Below are 15,717 nucleotides of genomic sequence, written 5' to 3' on the forward strand. Positions count from 1 at the left end.
TGGCAGCCCTGGTGAATGGGACGGATCGGCAGCCCCTGCTGACTAGGGTTACCATACGTCCGGTTTTTCCCGGACATGTCCTGCTTTTCGGCAATCAAACGCCTGTCCGGGGGGAATTGCCAAAAAGCCAAACATGTCCGGGAAAATGCCGGCCGGGCACTTCCCCTCCCGCGGCTGCTCTGATCTGCTCCGCTCCTCCCCTCTCAGACTTTAAGAGCCGAGCTGCCCGAGCCAGCGCTACCGGCTTCGGGCAGCCCCCCCTGCCTCCGGACCCCCAGCCGCCAGCCAGGCACTTCCCTTCCCGGGCTCCAGCTGCGCTGGGGAAGCGCCAGTCGGGGGCGCAGAGTCTGGGGGCTGCCCGGCAAACCGTGAAGCCGGTAGCGCTGGGGCAGCCCTTTCCCCATGGCTGGGAGTGGGAGGGAGGAGGGGGCTGAGTTAGGGCGGGGAAGGGGCGGAGTTGGGGCGGGGCTAGGGGGTGGGGAAATGGGCGGGGTCAGGGCCCGTGGAGGGTCCTCTTTTTTTTATTTATTAGACATGGTAACCCTACTGCTGACTGAATCCTCCTGTTCTCTCCAGAATGGGTCCAGCCTTGCCAGCAGCAGGACAAGCGTCCCCTGCCCATGTGCCTCAGCCCTGCCTGGTCAGACGCCATCACCCGTCAGTCCTTGGCCTCCCAGGCTGCCAGTTATGGGAGCAACTCTGGGTGGTGGCTCGGGTGACACAGACACCAGACCACTAGGAATTGGGTGCGGCCCTGTGGGACAGGAGAGTCTCGCAGAGGGCACTTGGGGGACTCTCCTGCCCTTCCCAAGAGCGATAGCACCCTGTCCTAAGAACGTAAGTCTGGGATAAAGCAAAGCTGGTCATTAATTAACCTGGCTAAAGAGCTGGGTGGAGCTGCTCCGGGGACAAGCTGGCTCGCTCCTGCTCATGGAGGTGAATTCATCTCCCTTCCCAGGAGCACCTGCTCTCCCTTTCATTCCCCACCAGGCTCCTTGTGCCAGGCCAGCGAATGGCCACAGGATGGGAATGAGGCCTGGGCCCCGCCCCAATCTCCTGAGGCTAATGCAGCTGCTCATCTTTTCCCCCATCAGCTGCTGGGTTTCCCCCAGGAGGGAGTAGGTGACAGGGAGAGAGAGACACACACATTTGTCCTTCTGGTTGCAGGGCTTGTGTCCTTCCAATCCCATTGGTGGCTGCACAGTGGGCAGAGTCCTCGCTGCGTGCCTGGCCCAACAGAATTGCAGGGCGTGGTGTGGAACACAGAAAGTGATAGAGAGACTCATCCTCCAGCCGGGGTCAGTCTCGGAGAAATTGGCTGGGGTCCCAGTCTCACTCTTCTAGCGGGTGCCATTTCCCAGCTGGGTTCCTTACCCCTCTGGTGCAGCAGCAGCTGGTAGAGCCGGTAAACCCCCTCCCTGGCCTGCCGGCTGATGTCCTTGGCTGGGTCACTGACGGACAGAGCCAGCTGTGCCATGTGGTGACCCATCCTGGGGAATTCCGCGGAGTTCTAATGGACGGGAGAGGGAGAGGGGACTCCATCAGCATTTTCCTGTTAGCTCCCAGTCCCCCCGGGCCAGGACTCTCCTTCCCCTCAGCCCCTCTGCAGGAGATGCTAGAGGATAGGAGCTAGAGCCAGACCCTTAATTTCCTCTGCCCCCAAGGAAGCCTGGAGCACAGGGCTGTGGACAGGGCCCTCCATGAGGACTTGCTTCCCCAGCTGCTCCAGGATGACAGGGAGGCATGAACCTGGAGCACAGTCAGAGGTCACTTATGTCAAACTCAGGGAGGGTGATGGTGAATCTGAGCAGGGCCGTGCTGCTCTTAACGGCCCTGGCTCTCTCTCGCGGCACCCTGGACATGATCCAGTAGTTAATGTGCTGTGGGGAAAGGAAGCATTGCACTGACTGCCCTGACCAAGGATGCCCACTGGGGGCCCGGCTAGGAGGACAGACTGGAAAATGGATCTAAGAGTGAAGGTAAAATTGCCCCCACCCCTCTCATCGGGCTCACCTCCAAGATGTACTGGAGCCTGTCGGTGTCTGGGGACTCTGCCAGCAGGTTCCCCAGCATGGCGTCCAGGAGGTCTGGCAAGACCCTAGGCAGATCCTGAAAGCAAGGGAGAGCCATGGGTCAGAATTAGGGAAACTGGGGCTAAACTTGCCACAGGATGGGAAGTGGGGTCTCTGGGAAGCACTGGTGAGACCCCCAAACACATATCCTGGCCTCTCTCCTTCACATCCCACTGCAGGCAATTAGCAAGGACTCATGGCAGGATGACAGCTGGCTCTTCAATCCATGACTTTAGCATGATCTACCTGAACTTGGGCGGTGTCCTTCTCCATGCCCAGGGTGAAGACGGCGTGCAGGGCAGCTCGGAGGAGGTGGGTCTCCAGCTCTGGCTCCAGGGCAGGTGTCATGGTGCTGGCAAGAGAGAGGAGCCGGTATTAGACTGTGCAGTACGGGGATGGGACTGGCACCAACACGCAGGTGAAACTGCAGGGAAATAGGCACAGGCTGGCAAGAAGGGAAACTGAGGCACCGAGCCAGGGAATGACAAGGCCAAGGTTTCTCACACAGACAGTGGCAGGGCAGGAATAGCCCCTGTTCCCTGCACCCTGCTGCCCCTCCTGTATCTGATCCTGGGTGTGAGCCTCTCCCCAAAGCCGTTGCAATGTTACTGGAGTGAAAAGAACAGCCCAGCCAGGAGAGAGTGAACCTTCCCCGCACCTCTGCCAGAGGAGCCACCCTTGGGCGGTGACCTGGGAGTGGGAGGGGCAGTGACTCCCAGCCCTGGGCCTGAGCAGCACTGGGGTTAGGGGAACCGGGCCGGCGGGTCTCGGTACCTGAGGTTGCCCACAGCAATCAGGGAGTTGGCGAGGACGGCGCTGGGTGGAGAGTTATCAGGCAGCTCCTCAATGAGCTCCTGTGAGACCCAAAGGAGCGTGTGAGATTCGGGCCTCACTGACACTTCCCAGTGAGGAGATTACACAGCCAGGGCCCCACACAACCAGCAGGATCCCCCCACCTGCCCCCCACTCCTCCGATTCCTGCCCAATAGTGACCACTCTCCGAATTTCTCCCGTCTCTTCTCCCCAGTCTTCAGCCCCAGCAATCTCTGCCCTCAGCTGCCCCTCCAGCACCAGCCATCCCCCATCCATTGGCCTGGGGAGACCCCTGCCCCTCCCATGTCTCTGTCCTCCCTCTGGGCGCCGTGTCTCGCTCACCACAATCCTCTCCGCCACAGCCGCCTTGCAGCAGTGCGGCTCCAGTGTGTCCTGCCCTCTCTGCTGTGCAGCGAGACGCAGGGTGGATGACGTGCAGGAACACGAGCTGCTGGGCCTCCTCCTGCACCCACCAGGAGTGGGGTTAGGGGAGAGAGAGCCAGTTAGCCAGGGACCTCCCTGCCCCCACACAGCAGCTGCAGGACTCAGGCCTGAATGGGGGATAGTGGGGACCGGCCCATTGTCCAAATCACCCACCACTCCACCACAAGCAGGGTCAGGAACTGGGACAGTGCCTGTGGGGGGAGGAGACCCGGCTGGTGTGTGACAGACACCCCCACCTCTGGGGTCCCAGATCATGGAGGAGAAAGGTCCCCATTAGGGCTGGTGGATCATCAGGGACAAGACCCTCTGCAGGGGGTCAGGTGCTGGGAAGGGGCAGGACAGTCTCGGTTCCAGCACAGCTGGGGAACGTTTGTACCTTTTCTCCGTCTTGGAGCTGCTCTCGGCTGTTATTGAGAGCAGCCTCCTCTGTGGCCACGTCCACCCATTCCTCCTCCTCGTCCCCTGAGTCCCTGGCGGTCCCTGCACCAGGGAGAGAAGGGGACAGGGTGACGCCTGCTGCCACTCGGGGGAAGGACAGGGGCACGCTGGGGCAATGTGTCCCCTTCCCACCTCCGGGACCCAGGGCAGATCGGGCCCCACACTCCCCCGTCTCAGTGATGCCTTCAGCCCCCAACTCCTGCAGGAGCCCATAGCAAAGAGACCCCCCCACGCTGTCCTGGACTCCCTGGGAGGTGCCTCCCCCCAACTGGAGCACCGAGGACCAAAGTGGCAGCATCTAGTGTCAGTGGGGTTCATGTGGCTCAGGCCAGACCCCTGGGCTGGGGATCCGCCCCCATAGCACTGATCGAGGGCCTGGGCCCAGGGTGTTCACAGCCCCGCCCTCACCTCTCCCTGAGCCCAGCCTGACTCCTCACCTGGAACAAAGCTGCGGCGCCCATCGGCCTCGCTGCTGCCCGAGTCCCAGGCACTGCTGCTGTCCCATGGGAAGCGGGCCGAGCTGCTGGTGGTGGGACAGGGATCCTCCACCTCCTGCCCTGGGGAGGCTGGAAGGTCCTCACTGACCGGGCCGGGCGATGCCTCCTGCTGGGAATCAGGGCTGGGCTCCTGGGGCTGCTGCTGCCCACACAACATGTCCCAGAGTCACTCTGCCCGGCTCCCCTCCTGCGCTGGGTCCTGCCTGCCCAGACGCAGCCTGGCCCAGCTCCATTTCGACCTGGCCTCTCCCACCTCGGCGCCTGCGCTGGGAGAGGGTTTTCTCCGCCAGAAGACTGGGCACTTCCACCTCCTGGCCTGGCCGGGAGCTCCTTCCCCGCCAGTGTGGACAGAGGGGCCGCTCTGCTCCCGGGGAAGATGGCAGCTGCTTCCCTCAGGCTCTGGAGCCACCTGCAGAGCCTTCTTCCTGAACATCCTCAGGAGCCTGGCCACCCTGGAACCGAGCGGGGAGCGGGCGTGAGTCTGGGGTCAAGGCAGCCTCTCACTAACCAGCCTGTTTGGTCCCTCCCCATCCCTGCCCCAGCCAGAGCAGCTCCTCCTCCCCCCACAGGGGTGCATGTAATGCAATCTACACGCACTGGCAGGAGTTCATTGCATGATCTGCTCCCAGCGTTCCCCCTCGTAACCTCTGGGGCTGCAATGCCCGGGGAGTCTCCTCCTTTTCCATCACTGGGCTCAGTCACTTTGGACAAGCAGCTCCCTCCTGCCGTCCCAGGCCACACTCCCCCCCAGGCTAGAGAAGGAACAGAACCCAGGAGTCTTGACTTCTCCTGGGAAACCATTCCCCAGGTCAAAGTCCCGAGGCAGAGCAAGGCCAGGACCCCCGCCTTTCCCATTGATTTCCTTGCTCAGCAGCTCACAGGGTCTGGCCCAGCTCAGAGACGCTCAGCCTGGAGAACGGTCTCCCACAAGGGAAGCGTTGGGAGCCCCATTGCTGGGACCTTTCCAAACACACTGGAGACGGCTCTGGAGAAGCCCCTCCCCGGTCTGAGAGCGAGGGGCTCCTGGGGGCGGTTTGCAAATCCAATCTCCTTTGGGAGAGATTCTTTCCCCCTCTTTCTGCCTCTCCCCAGACAGACAGGGGACGCCAACGGGGAACCCTAATGCCACTCACTTGCTCTGCTGACGGAGCGATGGATGGAGGATGTTCAGTATCGTCCCTCGCCCTCCTCCTCACTCCCCAAAGCCAAGGCAGGCTGGAGAGGGTGGTGGTGACCTGAGGAGTTACCCTGCCCAGCCAGCAGGCAGGGGGATAGCACTGGGCGATCGACTGGCTGTGAAAACAAGAGTCTATCTTATTGCCAAGGGACAGAGAAACTCAGCCAGCAGCAGGGGGTGCAGAACACTGGCCTAATGCGGGGGTGACAGCACCTCCGGGATCCTGACATCCCGGCACTTTACACACCTTCCTGGAGCCTCCCAACCCCCCTGGTCTGTAGGGGCTGCTACCCCAACCCTACTGATGGGAAACAGGCCTGGGGTGGGGAAGCTACTGGCTCAGGGTCACACCAAGTGTCAGAGCCAGGGATGGGACCCAGCAGTCCTTATTTCCAGGCCCCTTCACTAACCACTGCTGCACACTCCCTCCCATAGCTGGCAATTACAACCAGGCCTTCATGTCCGGTCCCCCTGCTTTGAGAGGGAGTGTGCTCCGCTGGAGTGACTGGATCAGGGAACTGGGAGTCAGGACTCCTGGGTTCCATTGCTGGTTTCCTATTGACCTGTGGGACTTTGGGTAAGTTGCTCCCCGCTCTAGGCTCTGTCCCCAGCAGTCAAATGGGAATTTCATACTTTCCCACTATTGGAAAGTGCTGGGAGAATCCCCCAGCAAAAGCTGCTCTGACAGTGCTAAGCAGCATCTGACCATTAGAGGTCAGAGCGCACTGCCCAGGAGGAGGAGTGTTTGGTTCTGGGCTGTTGGAGTACGGGCTTTCAACCATCTGTGCACACATATTATACTAATTGCATCTAGACCACTTCTCCCTAGTTTGCTTGTGAGAATGTCCTTATTAACACCAAGATGGATCACATCTACTGTTTACCCACCTCCACTAGGCCCGTAACCCTGCCAAAGTAGGAGCTAGGATTGGTTTGGAATGATTTGTTCTTGACAAGTCCATGCTCACTAGTCCTAAGAACCAAATTGTCCTGTAGGTGCTGACAAACTGATTGTTTAATAAGGAGTTCCAGTATCTTTCCAGGTATGTTAATGGATGGGAAGACGTTCTTTTTCAGGGATCTCTGACGAGAACTGGGGCACAGCACTTAGTTTGTTGAGGCCATAAAATGGAGACAGGCACCTCTTCTCTTCTCCCAGCACCCCAGATACCTAAAAGGGTGGGACTCACATCCCTCAATGGGCTTTAAAAAAGACAATGGTTACAACGTGGCCCCAACCATTTCTGGTTTCTGCAGACTAGATGTTTTAGCAAAGTTTAGAATTCCTTGGTGCTCAACACCATGAAACTCCCCTTTCTCCTTTACAAAGGGCTTTAACGCCCCTTATCTCACCCAGGCTCTCGACTGCCCAAAGTTGGAGAATTGTCCCTGTTCCCATTGCAGAGCACTCCCCACGACACACACACAGAGTCCTCCTGGTGGTGGGAGGGGAACAGAGGAAAGGACAAAAGAAGTAAGAGATGAAGAGAAAGGAGGGAGGGATGGAGGAAAAGGTAAAACAAAAAGGACAAACCCTAATGTCCCCAGTGATTCTAAGGGACAAAATCCCAGGTGGGGAATAAAATTCGGCCACCTTAAGCTAGTGTTTTCCATGCCTAGAATTCAGCTGGCGCCAGATGCATCAGACTGAACAGGTTCCAAACCTCTCGGAGGCTCTTACCTTCTAAACAGGGACGTCTGTTTTCTAGTAAAATCAGGAAAAAGAAAGGAGAAAACTCAAAAGAGGTTCCTCCTGGCGCTCATGTACGTGACCCCTAATACTCTCTCAGTCCTCAAAGAGAGACCTCGAGAAGGAGACTTGCTGAAGGAAAGCTACAGGGGACTCTGAGGTTTCCCTGGCCCTGCGCCCCTGTCCTGCCTGGCTGATGTCAGCATCTCTCTGTGAGGTCACCACCTCCCCAGCACCTTTGACCAATAGGCTGATGTCCTGCAAAAGGCCTTTGTGATGTCACTCCCACACACACCCCTCCCCTGCAGTGCTAATGTCCTGCCGCAGGCCAGACACTTTGGAGGTTTGAGCTACTCTCTGTGGATCACCTCACTCAATGAGTGTTCATTCTAGGAAGCAAGCCGGCTAGACAGTAAAACATCAGATGCTGCTCCCAATACTACACTCGGTTTCTCAGAAATGAGTAGACTTTATGGCCAGAAGAGACAGTTAGAGCATCTAATCTGACCCCCTGCATATCACAGGCCTCCTGTCTACCACAATAGCTACTTTTGGGGTAAACACATTCCAGAAAGGCATGTAGTCTTTATTAAATGACATCAAGAGACGGAGAATCCACCACTTTCCTTGGTAGCTTCTTCCTGTGGTCAGTCATCCTCGCTGTTGAATATTTGTGCCTTATTTGTCATAGGAATTTGTCTCTTTTCACCTTCCAGCCATTCCCAAACCTCAGCCAGCATTTGTAGCTGACAAATCTCACGAATTGTCACAGATTGCGGTGTTACTAGAGAAGGTTTTGGAATTAACTGATAAGTCACTGGGACCAGATGGCATTGACCCAAGAGTTCTGAAAGAACTCAGATGTGAAATTGCGGAACTACTAATTATGGTTTGTAACCTGTCCTTTAAATCAGCTTCTGTATCCATGACTGGAAGATAGCTAATGTAACACCAATATTTAAAAAGGGCACTATTGGTGATCCCGGCAATTACAGACCAGTAAGTCTAATGTCAGTAACGGGCAAATTAGTTGAAACAATTGTAAAGAATAAAATTGTCAGACACATAGAAGAACATAAATTGTTGGGCAAAAGTCAACATAGTTTAGGTAAAGGGAAATCATGTCTTACTAATCTATTAGAGTTCTTTGAAGGGGTCAACAAACATGTGGACAAGGGGGATCCAATGGATATAGTGTACTTAGATTTCCAGAAAGCCTTTGACAAGGTCCCTCACCAAAGGGTCTTATGTAAATTAAGTTGTCATGGGATAAGAGGGAAGATCCTTTCATGGATTGAGAACTGGTTAAAAGACAGGGAACAAAGGGTAGGAATAAATGGTAAATTTTCAGAATGGAGAGGGGTAACTAGTGGTGTTCCCCAAGGGTCAGTCCTAGGACCAATGCTATTCAACTTATTCATAAATGATCTGGAGAAAGGGGTAAAAAGTGAGGTGGCAAAGTTTGCAGATGATACTAAAGTGCTCAAGATAGTTAAGACCAAAGCAGACTGTGAAGAACTTCAAAAAGATCTCCCAAAACTAGGTGATTGGGCAACAAAATGGCAAATGAAATTTAATGTGGACAACGTAAAGTAATGCACATTGGGAAAAATAACCCCAACTATACATACAATATGATGGGGGCTAATTTAGCTACAACGAATCAGGAAAAAGATCTTGGAGTCATCGTGGATAGTTCTCTGAAGACTTCCACGCAGTGTGCAGCGGCAGTCAAAAAAGCAAACAGGATGTTAGGAATCATTAAAAAGGGGATAGAGAATAAGACGGAGAATATCTTATTGCCCTTATATAAATCCATGGTACACCCACATCTTGAATACTGTGTACAGATGTGGTCTCCTCATCTCAAAAAAATATATACTGGCATTAGAAAAGGTTCAGAGAAGGGCAATTAAAATGATTAGAGGTTTGGAAGGGGTCCCATATGAGGAGAGATTAAAGAGGCTAGGACTTTTCAGCTTGGAAAAGAGGAGACTATGGGGGGATATGATAGAGGTATATGAAATCATGAGTGATGTGAAGAAAGTGAATAAGGAAAAGTTATTTACTTGTTCCCATAATATAAGAACTCCACTATAACCTCCCTCCAGCCTGACAGTTCACCTTTCAGTACGACCCGTTGTAGTCTCCCCTTTAACCAATTCCTTATCCACCTTTCAATTTTCATATTGATCCTCATTTTTTTCCAATTTAGCTAATAATTCCCCATGTGGAACCGTATCAAATGCCTTACTGAAATCGAGGTAAATTAGATCCACTGCGTTTCCTTTGTCTAAAAAATCTGTGACCTTCTCAAAGAAGGAGATCAGGTTGGTTTGGCACGCTCTACCTTTTGTAAAGCCATGTTGTATTATGTCCCAATTACCATTGACCTCAATGTCCTTAACTACTTTCTCCTTCAAAACATTTTCTGAGACCTTGCATACTACAGATGTCAAACTAACAGGCCTGTAGTTACCCAGATCACTTTTTTCCCCTTTCTTAAAGCTAGGAACTATGTTAGCAATTCTCCAGTCATACGGAACAACCCCTGAGTTTACTGATTCATTAACATTTTTTGCTAATGGGCTTGCAATTTCATATGCCAGTTCCTTTAATATTCTTGGATGAAGATTATCTGGGACCCCCGATTTAGTCCCATTAAACTGTTCGAGTTTGGCTTCTAACTCAGATGTGGTAATATCTACCTCCATATCCTCATTCCCATTTGTCATCCTACCATTATCTCTAAGCTCCTCATTAGCCTCTTAAAGACTGAGGCAAAGTATTTGTTTAGATATTGGGCCATGCCTAGATTATCCTTAACCTCCACTCCATCCTCAGTGTTTAGCGGTCCCACTTCTTTCTTTGTTTTCTTATTTATATGGCTATAGAACCTGTCACACCTTTTACTATTGGTTTGAATACCCTTTGCAAGGTCCAACTCTACATGGCTTTCGGCCTTTCTCACTTTGTCCCTACATTTTCTGACCTCAGTAAGGTAGCTTTCCTTGCTGATCACTCCCATCTTCCACACCTTGTAGGCTTTCTGCTTTTTCTTAATCATCTCTCTGAGATGCTTGCTCATCCAACTTGGTCTACAACTCCTGCCTAAGAATTTCCCCCCCTTTCTTGGGATGCAGGCTTCTGATAGTTTCTGCAACTTTGACTTGAAGTAATTCCAGGCCTTCTCCACCTTTAGATCCACAAGTTCTTCAGTCCAATCCACTTCCCTATCTAATTTCCTTAATTTTTTAAAGTTAGCCCTTTTGAAATCAAAAACCCTAGTCACAGATCTATTTTTGTTTACCCTTCCATTTAGTTTAAACTGAATTAGCTCATGATCGCTCAAACCAAGGCTGTCCCCTACAACCATTTCTTCTAAGAGATCCTCACTACCCACACCAAATCTAAAATGCAATCCCCTCCTGTTGGTTCTTCAACTACTTGGTGAAGGAATCCATCAGCTATCACAGCTAGGAAAATCTGAGCCCTATTATATTACTAGCACTTGTCCTCCAGTCTATATCTGGGAAGTTAAAGTCTCCCATGATCACACAATTCCCATTAGTATTTACTTCATTAAAAACATTAAAGAGGTCTCTATCCCTATCCAAATCAGACTCCTGTTCTAACAGACAGCAACCCCCCCAAAGACAGGGATAGAGCCCAGAAATCGAGATGGTGGGGAAATTTCATTGAAACCGTTTCTGTCCGAAAATCCCATTCAAACTAAACCAGTTTGTTTCTTGAAATCATATCAAGTGGCATGAAAATTCTTTGCAAAAATATTTTGTTGCAAAACAAAAGCATCTTCTGTGTCACAAAAAGAACAGGAGTACGTGTTTGTCTCGTCGCACACAAAGAGGAGACACTTAGATCTCAAAAATTAGATAAGATGTTTCAGTCTGAGCTAAGTAGTTGCTGCTCTTAACAATTGCAACATAATAAAATACAAATAAAATAGACTATTTCAGCCATTCTATTATGTCCTAATCTGATCTGAGTAAATGTGATAGGACACCTCATCTTATGCACTGCTCCTAGTGACACTCTCCAATAGATCCCCATCCTCCACCTGTCGGGAGGTAGGTAGGAGCGGATTGTTATCCCTACTTGAAAGAGGGAGAAGCTAAGGCTGAGAAAGGAGAATTGACTTGTCTTAGGTCACACAGCCAGTCCGTGGCAGAGTTGGGAATAGGACCCAAGAGCCCTGATTTTCAAACTAACCATCGGATCTTGAATTTCAGACATTGAATGACCTGAATAAAGTGTTCTCAAGTGAGTTCCAGACCAGCAAGAGTTTATAGTAATTATTCAGCAAGTATTTTAGGAGAACTGGAATGGTAGAGAAAATAATGAACTGCAGAGAAGCAGCAAAATTTGTTGAACATATGACTGGTTATGACTATTTACTTGGTCTTAAAAGAAAACAACAGGGACCTGAGTCTCCTCCCTGTCAATAACCCCCTGCTCAGCCAATCAGGGTAGAGACCGAGGGGCGGAGGGATGAGGGTTCTCACCAGAGAGCCCAAAGGATGGCCCAGGTCACCGCTGGGGATCACTGTCTGAACACTATTTCAACGCCACATTTTTCGGTGGACCTCCCACAATGGGAGTTGTAGAGCACCCCCCACGACACACACACACCCCTCCTGGTGGTGGGAGGGGAACGGGGAAAGGACAAAAGAAATAAGAGATGAAGAGAAAGGAGGGAGGGATGGAGGAAAAGGTAAAACAAAAAGGACAAACCTTAATGTCCCCAGAGATTCTAAGGGACAAAATCCCAGGTGGGGAATAAAATTTGGCCATCTTAAGCTAGTGTTTTCCATGCCTAAAATTCAGCTGGCGCCAGATGCATCAGACTCAACAGGTTCCAAACCTCTCGGAGGCTCTTACCGTCTAAACAGGGACGTCAGTTTTCTAGTGAAATCAGGAAAAAGAAAGGAGAAAACTCAAAAGAGGTTCCTCCTGGTGCTCACATACATGAACCCAAATACTCTCTCAGACCTCAAAGAGAGATCTCGAGAAGGGGACTTGCTGAAGCAAAGCTACAGGGGACTTTGAGGTTTCCCTGGCCCTGCGCCCCTGTCCTGCCTGGCTGATGTCAGCATCCCTCTGTGAGGTCACCACCTCCCCTGCACCTTTGGCCAATAGGCTGAGGTTCTGCAAAAGGCCTTTGTGATGTCACTGCCACACCCACCCCTCCCCTGCAGTGCTAATGTCCTGCCACAGGGCTGACACTTTGGAGGTTTGAGCTACCCCCTGTGGATCACCCCACTCAATGAGTGTTCATTCTAGAAAGCAAGCCAGCTAGACAGTAAAACATCACAAGCTGCTCCCAATGCTACACTCGGTTTCTCAGAAATGAGTAGACTTTATGGGCAGCAGAGACCGTTAGAGCATCTAATCTGACCCCCTGCATATCACAGGCCTCCTGTCTACCACAATAGCTACTTTTGGGGCAAACACATTCCGGAAAGGCATCTAGTCTTTATTAATGACATCAAGAGATGGAGAATCCACCACTTTCCTTGGTAGCTTCTTCCTGTGGTCAATCATCCTCGCTGTTGAATATTTGTGCCTTATTTGTCATAGGAATTTGTCTCTTTTCACCTTCCAGCCATTGGGTCTTGTTCTGCCTTTCTCTGCTAGACTAGAGAGCCCTTTAATACCCAGTATTTTCTCTCCATTAAGGCACTTCAACACTTCAATGAAGTCCCCTTCAATCTTCTTTTGATAAGCTAAACAGGTTGAGCTCTTTCCATAGCTCACTAGAAGGCATTTTTCTCCAGCCCTCAGAACATTTCATGGCTCTTTGCTGCCCCAGCTCCAATTTCTAGGACCATCTTTTTCAAAGGAGGACACCAAAACTGGAGGCAGTATTCCAATAGCAGTCTCACTGCTGCTGTGTCACCTCCCTATCCTACTCACGGCTCTGCTCCTACGTCTAATGATGGCTTTAGCCCTGTTCACCACAGCATCACACTGGGAGCTCATGTTGAGTGGCTTCTCCACTCTGGCCCCTAAATCCTTTTCAGAGTCACTGCTTTCCTGGATCCACGTCCCCATTCTGGAGGTGTGGCCGGCGTGCCTTGTTGCCACGTATAGGACCTTGCATTGGGCTCTGCTCAAACTTGTTTTCTTTGAATGGGTCCAGCTGGCCGAATGAGCCAGATCCCTCTGTATCACTGCCCTCTCCCCATCAGGAATTACCACTCTGCCTGTATTTTGTCACCCCTCAATCTTATCCGCAGTGATTGTATGTTTTCTCCCAATTCATTGATAACAATTATTTTAAAAAATTAGTCCTTGAGAGCTTCTTCAGACCCTTAGTACCCAGGACCTGCTCCCCACATCACAGTGAGAAATGCTGTCCAGCCCTGCTGGTACAGAGGGGATAAGCACAGAACAAACGTACCTTTGGGAGCTGTGTTGTCCATAGGCTCTGAACAACATGTGGGGGTCAGCAGATTACAAACGCACGACAGACCTGTAGTGTAGACAGGTCCCAACTGTGTCTCGGTTTCCCACCCTGTAAAATGGGGAGAAGAAACAAAACCTTGATTAGCTCCATTTGATAGCTGGGGAAACCGAGGCACCCAGCGGTGCAGAGACTCGCTCATGGTCCCAAAGCCAGGAATAGAAAACAGCAGATCTGATAGCCAGGCCTGGGACCTAACCCTGGTTTTCCTGGCCTTGCTGCTCTAAGTTTAGTCACAGCCGCCATGTCTTTTCCCCCGTGTCCCTTAACCCCACGTCACTGCAGAAGAGAGATTTTCTGGTAGCCAGCTGGCTCTCCTGCATGTGGATGTCGTTCCAAAAGACGTGCTCTGGCTCAGTCCCATGCTATGGTTGGCTGAAGGAACCACTTGGTCACATTCTAGCCCTGAGTTATGCAGGAGGGGCGACTAGATGCACATAATGGTCCTTTCTGACCTGAACCTCTATCAATCGCTACATTTTCTGCTGCTAGGAAGAGAACTCTGGACCTATTTTCTCTCATTCACTTTCAGTCGGAATAATTTCAATCCAGGCCAAAGGATTTCCTCTTCCATTGTGTCTTCAGCACCTTTGGGAGCAACCAGTTACTGTTACCCACAGGTTTCCAGTTTCCACCTGTCCCTGGGTGAGATGGCCAGAAAGGGGTTGGAGCTCAACTGCACCTAGCCCAGGTGATGCAGGTCCCTAGGGTGAAGGGAATAAGTGTGGAGGTCACGTGACAAGACTCAGCCTGTGACTAGGACCCAGGTGTGACGTTATTGATATAATCTGGGACCATATAGATCATTGTTGCAACCGAGGTCCTGTAGTGGCACGCAAATCTTGTATAAAGGGGGTCAAATGGGGTGTCTAAGACAAGATTATGGTTTACTGGTTATGATTATGCTGTCTATATGTGTGTATTACTTTTGTAGTTGAAGTTATGAATATTGGCTCTATACTGTCTGTATTTCAAACTTATGCTATGCTGCTGGGTGACATCCCAGACAAACTGGTGTTAGCTCTGCCGAGCCTGCTTGATGGCCCATTAAGGACCATCAGCTATACAATGGACCCATTGAGAGAAGGCAAATATGCCTTGAGACTCAGCAAAGTATGCAGGAACTTGCCCATGTGACTCCAGACTCCATTTTGCTGTAATTTTCCACAGTAAGAACAAAGAGGTGTTCTTACACCTGGAAAAGACTATATAAGGCTGATGCCTCATCTCCATCTTGTCTTCAATCCTGCTTCATACCTCTGGAGGAACTTTGCTACAAGCTGAAGCTTTGAACAAAGGACTGAGGACCCATCCCAGCGGGGGATGTATTCCAGAGACTTGATTTGAACCTGCAGTTTATTCCATTGCTGCTGCAAGCCTGAACCAAGAACTTTGCCATTACTGTATGTAATTGATTCCATTTAACCAATTCTAACGCTCATCTCTATCTTTTTCCTTTTATGAATAAACCTTTAGATTTTAGATTCTGAAGGATTGGCAACAGCGTGATTTGTGGGTAAGATGTGATTTGTATATTGACCTGGGTTTGGGGCTTGGTCCTTTGGGATCAGGAGAACCTTTTTCTTTTACTGGGGTATTGGTTTTCATAACCATTTGTCCCCATAACGAGTGGCACTGGTGGTAATACTGGGAAACTGGAGTGTCTAAGGAGATTGCTTGTGAGACTTGCGGTTAGCCAGTGGGGTGAGACCGAAGTCCTCTTAGTCTGGCTGGTTTGGTTTGCCTTAGAGGTGGAAAAAACCCCAGCCTTGGGCTGTAACTGCCCTATTTGAGCAATTTGTCCTGAGTTGGCACTCTCAATTGGGTTCCGCCAGAACCGCATTGTCACACCAGGCCTGCTGAGAGATAGAAGGGCAGCCTGTACTCAGCCAGGAGAGAGACCCCAAGGGAAGCAGGCATGGGAGGGGCTTGGAGCGTCCTTTAAAGGTCAGGGACAAGCTGGGAAGGGGCCAGGCTGAGCACTAAGGACAAGGCCCTAGGAGGGAAAGACAGGGCAGTTTAGGAGATGGGGCAGATAGTCCAGTTGGTTTCGGCTCCCAGGACCAGACACCCAGAGGTGAAGGTGATTGTCAGGGCTTCTG

General features: G+C 51.3%; 1 protein-coding gene across 1 annotated transcript; it reads right to left on the reverse strand.

Annotated features, from left to right (window-relative positions):
* Positions 1–1,517: 1,517 nt before the first annotated feature.
* On the reverse strand, positions 1,518–4,490 carry LOC135979665 (uncharacterized). Its single transcript, XM_065579939.1, has 6 exons — positions 4,205–4,490; positions 3,706–3,809; positions 3,228–3,348; positions 2,847–2,926; positions 2,319–2,424; positions 1,518–2,109 (listed from the first exon to the last, which is right to left on the reverse strand). Exons 1-6 carry the CDS (start codon positions 4,226–4,228, stop codon positions 1,942–1,944), a joined length of 603 nt encoding a protein of 200 aa, XP_065436011.1. The 5' UTR covers positions 4,229–4,490; the 3' UTR covers positions 1,518–1,941.
* Positions 4,491–15,717: the final 11,227 nt, after the last annotated feature.

This window comes from Chrysemys picta, unplaced genomic scaffold (assembly GCF_011386835.1).
Source record: "Chrysemys picta bellii isolate R12L10 unplaced genomic scaffold, ASM1138683v2 scaf1109, whole genome shotgun sequence".
Lineage (NCBI taxonomy): Eukaryota > Metazoa > Chordata > Testudines > Emydidae > Chrysemys > Chrysemys picta.